The 9,747-nt window shown below is 41.5% G+C and overlaps 1 protein-coding gene across 1 annotated transcript in view; it reads left to right on the plus strand.

Annotated features, from left to right (window-relative positions):
* CENPI (centromere protein I) overlaps positions 1 to 9,747 on the plus strand; it is a 68,494-nt gene that overhangs the window by 41,681 nt on the left and 17,066 nt on the right. Inside the window, exons 16-18 of the mRNA XM_032757273.2 lie at positions 3,505 to 3,599; positions 7,970 to 8,105; positions 9,057 to 9,181. Coding sequence (XP_032613164.1) covers positions 3,505 to 3,599; positions 7,970 to 8,105; positions 9,057 to 9,181 — 356 coding nt within the window. The remainder of the gene's footprint in view (positions 1 to 3,504; positions 3,600 to 7,969; positions 8,106 to 9,056; positions 9,182 to 9,747) is intronic.

Below are 9,747 nucleotides of genomic sequence, written 5' to 3' on the forward strand. Positions count from 1 at the left end.
GTAACAGGTAGAGCAGACTCATGATGGAATAAAGGACTTTCAGAGGTGATGTATTTCTTGACAGTGGAGTAGGTCAGGCAGAGGTTTAATGGCTGTCTATTCGGGATATTTATGTAGAAAAGGTTCACATGTAGGGTAGAGCTGTGTTTCTCAACCTTGTTTGTTTGTGTTTTTTATTTTATTTTATTTTATTTGGATGGAGTCTTGCTGTGTTGCCAGGCTGGAGTGCATTGGCGTGATCTCGGCTCATTGCAACCTCCGCCTCCCGGGTTGAAGCAATTCTCCTGTCTCAGCCTCCCAAGTAGCTAGGAGTACAGGCGCGTGCCACCATGCCCGGCTAATTTTTTTTGGTATTTTTAGTAGAGATGGGGTTTCACCATGTTAGCCAGGATGGTCTCAATCTCCTGACATCATTATCAGCCCGCCTTGGCCTTCCAAAGTGCTGGGATTACAGGCGTGAGCCACCGCGCCCGGCTCAACTTTGTTTTTAAAAAGAGAAAACTGGCCATAGGGCGGTGGCTTATGCCTGTAATCCCAGTACTTTGGGAGACTGAGGTGAGTGGATCATTTGAGGTCAGGAGTTCGAGACCAGCCTGGCCAACATGGTGAAACCCCGTCTCTACTAAAAATACAAAAATTAGCCGGGTGGTAGTAGCGCGCACTTGTAATCCCAGTTACTAAAGAGGGTGAGGCCAGAGAATTGCTTGAGCCTGGGAGGCAGAGGTTGCAGTGAGCTGAGACCACGCCACTGCACTCCAGTTTGGGCAATGGAGTGAGATCCCGTCTCAAAAAAATAAAAAGACAAAACCTGTGTCCCCTTATTGTCATGAACATAAAAACCTCATACCTTTTTTTTTTTTTTCAAGATAGAGTTTTGCTCTTGTTGCCCAGGCTGGAGTGCAATGGTAGGATCTCCGCTCACTGCAACCTCTGCCTCCTGGGTTCAAGTGATTCTCCTGCCTCAGCCTCCCGAATAGCTGAGATTACAGGTGCCCACCATGCCTGGCTACTTTTTGTATTTTAGTAGAGATGGCGTTTCACCATGTTGGCCAGGCTGGTCTCGAACTCCTGGCCTCAAGTGATCCTCCCGCCTCGGCCTCCCGAAGTTCTGGGATTACAAGTGTGGGCCACTGCAACTGGCCCCTCATACCTTTCTTTAATGTGGTGACAGGGTAGGGTAGGTGGGGAATTAAAGATTTTTTTTTTTTTTTTTTGATACCGAGTCTTACTCTGTCGCCAGGATGGAGTGCAGTGGCGTGATCTCGGCTCACTGTGACTCCCTGGTTCAAGCGATTCTCCTACCTCAGCCTCCTGAGTAGCTGGGATTACAGACATGCCCAGCTAATTTTTATTTTTAGTAGAGATGGGGTTTCTCCATGTTGGCCAGGATAGTCTTGATCTCCTGACCTTGTGATCCTCCTGCCTCAGCCTCACAAAGTGCTGGGATTACAGTTGTAAGCCACCATGCCCAGCCAAGATTTTTTTTTTTTCCTGAGATAGGATCTCATTCTGTTGCTCAGGCTGGTGTGCAGTGGTGCGATCTTGGCTCACTGCAACCTCTGCTTCCTGAGCTCAAGTGATCCTCCCGGCTCAGCCTCCTGAGTAGCTGGGACTACAGGCACGTGCCACCATGCTTGGCTAATTTTTATATTTTTAGTAGAGACATGGTTTTGCCGCGTTGCCCAGGCTGGTCTCGAACTCCTGGACTCAAGGGATCTGCCCAACTCAGCCTCCCAAAGTGCTAGGATTACAGGCGTGAGCCGCTATGCACGGCCAAGATTTTTGTTTTCTATTTTTTTTTTTTTTTTAGTTTTAGTACAGGTGGGGTTTCACCATGTTGGCCAGGCTTGTCTCGAACTCCTGATCTCAGGTGATCCACCCGCCTCAGCCTCTCAAAGTGCTGGGATTACAGATGTGAGCCACCGCACCCAGCCTATTTTTTTTTTTTTTTGAGACAGCATCTCACTCTATCGGCCAGGCTATAGTGCAGTGGCATGATCTCGGCTCACTGCAAACTCTGCCTCCCGGGTTCAAGCAATTCTCCTGCCTCTCAGCCTCCGGAGTAGCTGGGATTACAGGCACGTGCCACCATGCTTGGCTAATTTTTGTATTTTTAGTAGAGATGGGGTTTCACCATGCTGGCCAGGCTGATCTCGAACTCCTGACCTCAGATTATCTGCCCTTCTCGGCCTCCCAAAGTGCTGGGATTACAGGCGTGAACCACCATGCCCGGCCAAGATTTTTGTTTTCTAAATATAATATTGTATATACCTACTGTGTACCCACAAAAATTAAAAATAAAATATTAAAAAATGATAATATAACATTGTAATGTTGAATATCTTCAAATGATAAAATTCCTTGGTTGACACCAAAGTAGACTATTGTCTTAGATGATTCCAGAGTTGCTTTCAACTAGAACATACTTCTAACCTGAATGTGAGTTGTCAAAAAGTATATTAATTGAACTGTTCTCTGAAGTAGCAGTGAGCACTCTATTACTGGAAACACTCAAATAATTAGTAGGCCATTATGTAGTAAGAATTTTTAAGAAAGGTTTGCTGTATTAGATTTTGGGATGGTATGAACTGCTTTCAAATTTATAGATATTACGGTTTATCATCATAAATGCCCCAGACGAATTTATGTCATCATTGTATGTTTTTTTTTTTTTTCTTTTTCTTTTTTTTTTTTTTTTTGAGACAGAGTCTCACTCTGTCACCCAGGCTGGAGTACAGTGGTGCAATCTTGGCTCACTGCAAGCTCCTTCTCCTGGGTTCACGTCATTCTCCTGCCTCAGCCTCCCGAGTAGCTGGGACTACAGGCGCCCACCACCACACCCGGCTAATTTTTTTTTATATTTTTAGTAGAGACGGGGTTTCACTGTGTTAGCCAGGATGGTCTCGATCTGCTGACCTTGTGATCTGCCCGCCTTGGCCTCCCAAAGTGCTGGGATTACAGGCGTGAGCCACCGCGCCCGGCCCATCATTGAATGTTTTTGTATGTGATTGAGGCTTGGGAAATCAAGGCAAGGCCTGAGAAAAGAAAGACTAGAATTGCTTTTTTTTTCAAAGTCACAGAAGATAAGATAAATTTTTATGACCATCAGAAAGGTGGCAAATTGTAATTGTAGACCACAAGATAAAAAGGGAGAGGAATTCATATCTGTAGCAACTTCAAAAGTTCTCTGAGGGGGGATGATAAAGATGCTGTTTTTATTGGATGATGTAATAGTTGTTATAAATTGATGTAATTTAGAGAAAAGTCTGTTCTAGGTTAGGCAGTCCTGTTGAGGTATGTTTCTTGTAGAGAAAATGGCAAAATAAACTTGTACTTGGCATTCGTCTGTCTTCTGGAGACTAATCATGTTGTAGAAGCAGCTGTTGGGTTCAAAATTGGATGTGGTCATCTCCATGGTCCTTTTCATCTCTAAGCCTCTGTTAGTTCTGAACATTGTTATGTCTGAATGATTTCATGAATCTTTTTTCATTTTGTCCCCCTCAGTGTAGTGTTCTTCAGAGTCTGAAAGAGCTATTGCAGAATTGGCTGTTGTGGCTTTCTATGGACATTCACATGAAACCTGTTACAAACAGTCCTCTGTGAGTTATCTAATGGTCTTCCACAAGAGACGATCAGTATACAAATGTTTGCGTATGTTTAATAGTGTGGCATGAAACCTAATTTTTTCATGTAAATGCTTAGTAGTACTTTTTTGGAAGACTTTTTTGTGACTTTTCACTCTTCTTCCCCCACAATCCTGAAAGGAAGGCTAATTCTCTAAGTTCCTATTGTATAAATCAGAAAGCAACCCTTATCTGCTAAATGACTTCTTTCAAGAGTTAATATAACAAAACACTAGAGAGATGAGATTAGAATTTGCAACTTTGACTTCCATTCAGTTTAACTCATTTTATAAAATATATTCTTATATTTAAAGCCAATTTTCATGATGGCTAGAAAAATCTCTAACGTAATTTTGTGTACAACTTTGTTTTTATGTTTCTGTGCTGTATTTTGGTTATGTGTTAATTTATCTTAACTTTGGAGTTTAAAATAAGAGCCCTAAGTTTTTGTTAAATGTGTGCTTTACCTTCAAAGTAAAAGTAAAAGACTAAATTTCAAGGAACTGCATAATCAGGTTGTTTTGACTCTTTCTACCTAAAATCTTTGCCTTCTCCTACACATATATATATATATATTTTTTTGAGACAGAATCTTACTCTGTCACCCAGGCTGTAGTGCAGTGGCGCAATATCGGCTCACCTCAACCTCCACCTCCCAGCTTCAAATGATTCTTCTGCCTCAGCCTCCCAAGTGGCTGGGATTACAGGCATGTGCCACCATATCCAGCTAAGTTTTTTTTGCATATTTAGTAGAGATGGGGTTCGGCCATGCTGGCCAGGATGGTCTCGATCTCTTGACCTCGTCGTCTGCCCACCTCAGCTTTCCAAAGTGCTGGGATTACAGGTGTGAGCCACTGCGCCTGGCCAAGAATCACTATTATAAAGAAATTTCACTTAAACATTTAATCTCTTCTACCTAAATTACGTTAAGAATAGTACGTTTGAAATTACCTCCACCTGCCCCCCCACACCTTTTTTTTGAGACAGGGTCTTGCTCTGTCTCCCAGGAGTACAGTGATGCAGTCTTTGCTCACTGCAGCCTCGACCTCCCCGGCTCAAGCAATCCTCCCACCTCAGCCCCTGAGTAGCTCTGACCACAAGCGTACACCGCCACGCTTGGCTAATTTTTTTATTTTTTGTAGAGACAAGGTCTCACTGTGTTGTCCAGGTTGGTCTTGAACTTCTAGGCTCAAGCTATCCTCCTGCCTTGGCCTCCCAAAATATTGGGATCACAGGCGTGAGCCACCACGTCCAGTCCGAAATTCCTCTCTTTTACTTGTGGTTCTCCCTAACCTGCATTCCCTTCTGTGGGCTGCTGAGCCTGGACCCATATTTGTTCATTCTCTATTCCCTGGATGAGCAAGAGATTTAACAATATAGTATGTTTGCATCTATAATCTTTGGCCAACTTGCAGTGTAAGTTTCTGGTACCCCTGAAATAGCTGCCTTACAATTTCTGTATTATCTTTTCAAAAATCTTAGAATTCCACTTTTATTAGTGTCATAAGTTAAGGCAGACAATTTAAAAAGGAATTCTGTTTTCTAAAATTCTTATATAAATGGTGATACATGTGGATAATTTTACTTGCCATATCAATATTTGGCATATAGTATAGCTCAAGTTTTCAATAATTCTTTTTATTAAATAAGGATAGGTATAATGCCCTATTTTTATCATGTGACCATATGCCATATCGCTGTCAAAAAGGGAGTAAATTGTAGTTATATATCATAAAAAGAGAAGGGTAGAAAACTTCTCAACAGTGGTTCTCGAAGGGGGCCATTTCTGGTTGTCACAGTGACTGGGAAGAGGTTGCAACCATCATTTAGTATGTGGGAGATGGGGATGCTCAATGTGCTTCATTGGGTGGGAAGTAGGAGGCAGTCCTGAACAGTGAATTGTTTCATCCAAAATGCCGATAGTGTTTTGTGGAGAAACACTTCAAAAGAGGCTGTTCTGAGCAATCGTCATTGTTTCAAATTATTTCAGACACAGTTGCCAAGTGCTACCAAAAATCATAGTTAAGATACAGTTATGCCTGTAATCCCAGCACTTTGAGAGGCCGAGGCCAGTGGATCACTTGAGGTCAGGAGTTCCAGACCAGCCTGGCCAACGTGGTGAAACCTTGTCTCTAGTAAAAATACAAAAGTTAGCTGGGTGCGGTGGTGCATGCCTGTAATCCCAGCTACTCAGGAGGCTGAGGCACGAGAATTGCTTGAACCTGGGAGAAGGAGATTGCAGTGAGCTGAGATTGCACCACTGCACTCCAGCCTGGGCGACAGAGTGAGACTCCCAAAAAAAAAAAAAAAAAAAAAAAAAGATATAGTTTTGCAAATAGCCAGCTGGCTATGTGTAGACGCTCGCCTATTTGAATGGTCTCCTGATCCTTCCTTGATTGCCTTGGCACTGAACTATCATGGTGGTGGGCAGTAGTAGAGTCATCGTCATCTCTGAAACTCTAAGATTCTACATGTTCTTTTCCTTATGCATAACCATTGTTGACTACCTAGATAGGAGGGCAAAGCTATGAATTCAAATTTGTAAGTCTTTTCCTAATCCATTTAACATTGGATTGAAGGACAGGGGTGAGTAGATGGATGGATTGAACTAATACCCATATGTGCTGTAAGAGACTCCATTCATTGATCCAGGGAGAATATAAAATAGCCAGATCTGTTTTTTGCTAGAAGAATAAAAGATGCCAAAAATTTTGCTAATTCCCTTTTAGGGTTGAATTGAATTCAAGTGAAAAAAAATATATATATATATTTTGAGATGGAGTCTCACTCTGTCGCCCAGGCCAGGCTGGAGTGCGACGGCACGATCTTGGCTCACTGCAACCTCCACCTCCTGGGTTCAAGGGATTCTCCTGCCTCAGCCTCCCAAGTAACGGATTACAGGTGTGCACCACCACACCTGGCTAGTTTTTGTATTTTTAGTAGAGATGGAGTTTCACCATGTTGGCCAGGCTGGTCTTAAACTCTCGACCTCAGGTGATCCGCCTGCCTCAGCCTCCCAAAGTGCTGGGATTACAGGCGTGAGCCACCTCCCCCAGCCAAATTCAAGTGAAAATATGTTTAATAGCATTTTAGCTCAGGAATTCAGGCAAAACTGAGTTTTGATTTGTGTACTGTAGGTTTCCTTCGATCTGTGTTGCAATGTTACTAACAGTATAGGAAATGATTCCTAAAGTCATTTTAATGTTTATTCCTTTAAATCACTTTTGATTTGGTTGGGATAAATTAGTTCTCATTTTTTCTAGTTTACTGTATCATTTTGTCCATTTTCACATTTTATCCTGAATATTTTCTTTCTTTCTTTCTTTCTTTCTTTCTTTCTTTCTTTCTTTCTTTCTTTCTTTCTTTCTTTCTTTCTTTCTTTTTTTTTGAGACAGGGTCTTGCTCTATTGCTCAGGCTGGAGTGCAGTGGCATGATCTTGGCTCACTGCAACCTCCACTTCCCGAAGCGATTCTCCTGCCCCAGCTTCCCAAGCAGCTGGGATTATAGGCACCCACCATCACACCTGGCTAATTTTTGTATTTTTAGTAGAGACAGGGTTTCACCATGTTGGCCAGGCTAGTCTCGAACTCCTGACCTCAAGTGATCCGACTGCGTTGGCCTCCCAAAGTGCTGGGATTACAGGTGTGAGCCACTGCACCTGGCCTGAATTTTTTTTTTTTTTTTGAAACAGAGTCTTGCTCTGTCACTCAGGCTACAGTGCGGTGGTGCACTCTCGCTCACTGCAACCTTTTCCTCCCAGGCTCAAGTGATCCTCCCACATCAGCATTTTGAGTAGCTGGAACTATAGGCATGTGCCACCACCGCACTTAATTTTTGTATTTTTTGTAAAGACGGGCTTTTGCCATGTTGCCCAGGATGGTCTCAAACTCCTGGATTCAAGAGAGCCCCCCACCTTCGCGTCCCTAAGTGCTGGAATTACAGGTGTGAGCCACTCTGCCCGGCCCTGAATTTTTCATGTCACTTTTATGTGAACTTTTTTTCCCCACTTAACTTTTAATGGAATACCTATTTTTTAATGGTTTTTATATATCTCACTTGAGAATTTTCATGTCTGCTTGGAGCTTAATACTTTATTTCTCTGGTATTTACTAGTAGAGTCTGATTGCTTAGAATATTCTATGAATTCATCTTAATGGTTCCCTGGAGGGCTAAGTGTAGTTTTATGATTAATCACTGTGATTTTTTAAAAAGTGAATTATACGTTGGAGCACTGATAGTTTTTAAAATCTTCACCAACATTTTGCTTTATATTATTCAACTTTAGCTTAGAAATTGTGAACACTATTGCTACTCTGTATCTGAATGTCATGGTTTCTTATTGCAGAGAGACAACTTTGGGTGGATCCATGAACTCTGTGTCCAAACTGATCCACTATGTAGGGTGGCTATCCACTGCTGCAATGCGCTTGGAGAGCAACAGTACTTTCTTGCTGCACTTTATTTTGGATTTCTATGAGAAGGTAGTACACATTACATTTTCCCCATTTGGATTTATGTGAAGGCTATCCACTTTATTGGCTTATTATTTAAATTTCATGCACAACCATTAAGGGGGGCTATGATCTTATTAGCATCATTAAAATAACCTCACATTTTGAAGTTCATGATTATTTTTTCGCCAGAATAACTGACTTTCATAAACAAAGTGGAAAAACAAATGCTTTTATTTAGGGCCAGGTACCACTGCATTGACCTGTGTTAATACTGGCCCTAGAGAGAAGTCTATTGTTAACATTTTTTGTTCATCCCATTCCCAACTCCTGGCAGAAACCAAAAATATCTTGTTGTTTCTTCAGATCTCTATTTCTACCTTTCAACTGCCTTACTTCTCTTGCTACCTGGTACCCTTTTATTGTTTTATAGTATATGACCTGGACAGAACTATAGGTTGGTGCAAAAGTAATTGCAGTTTTTGCCATTGAAAACAATAGCAAAAACCGCAATTACTTTTGCACCAATTTAATATCCATGAAGTATCCATTATAGTCTCACTTTCCCCAGCTTCCTCTCTTTACTAATACCTAGTTGTCTTGTGTTATGCATTTGCTTAGAAGCATGCTCCTTTGTTTTCTAAGTTGACAGCTAACTCATATGATAAGTAAGTATTATGGAACTTAAGGAGAAAGAAATACTTCCTTAATCTACCCTGTCCCCCTAACCTTAAGACCTTTCCTCCCAAAAAATGAAAGATTTGAGTAATGGCCTTCTGGAAATAATCCTCTATAGTGTGGTTGATGTTTGGTGAAGTATATTTTAAGCCAGTTTGTAGTTACTTGTTTTTTTAGGAGTCAGGCATGTCCAAAGCTAATGTTATATTATTGCTTATCTTATACTGATGATTCTTTGGGTGAACTTAGTTGAGGAGTTCTGGGGAATACTCTGTATACTGATGTTATCGTTCTTCCTCCAAGGTGTGTGACATATATATAAATTATAACCTTCCATTAGTGGTATTGTTTCCTCCTGGGATCTTCTATTCTGCACTCCTCAGCCTGGATACCAGCATCCTGAACCAGCTGTGTTTTATTATGCACAGGTACAAAGCCCTTTTACCATTTTATGAAACAGTGTATTATAATTCTCTCTTCCTCTTTCAGCTATAATACAATAAATATTCCTACTCGTCTTCTGCCAGGGCCTCTGGAAATCGGAAATGTGGCTTGCTTTTGGACATGACCTTCCGATGTGGGGCCATGGTAGTTGTGTTGTTTTTAAATCCTCCACTGCTGTGGCTGCAGAATAAAAAAAATTCATAGTTAAGGACTTGTTGTGCAATGGTACTGTTGCACTCAGCATTGTTCATTCTAATTGCTGTGTCTTCAGGAAAAATTAGTCATTTGGTGATAATTGCTTTAAGTGTTTGTAGCTTCTCTGGTAAAAATAACATTTTCTGGGAGATAAGGGGAGCTATTGCCAATTATGTGAAACTGTAAGTATTATTTCTGGTCTCCTCTGATTCTTTCACTTGTGGACTGAAATTACTTTCTTCAGTCCATAAGTGTAGACTTTTTTTTTTGAGACAGAGTTTCGCTCTTATCACCCTGTAGTGCAGTGACATGATCTCAGCTCACTACAACCTCTGCCTCCCGGGTTCAAGCGATT

Source organism: Hylobates moloch, unplaced genomic scaffold (genome assembly GCF_009828535.3).
Source record: "Hylobates moloch isolate HMO894 unplaced genomic scaffold, HMol_V3 SCAFFOLD_7, whole genome shotgun sequence".
NCBI classification, from domain to species: domain Eukaryota; kingdom Metazoa; phylum Chordata; class Mammalia; order Primates; family Hylobatidae; genus Hylobates; species Hylobates moloch.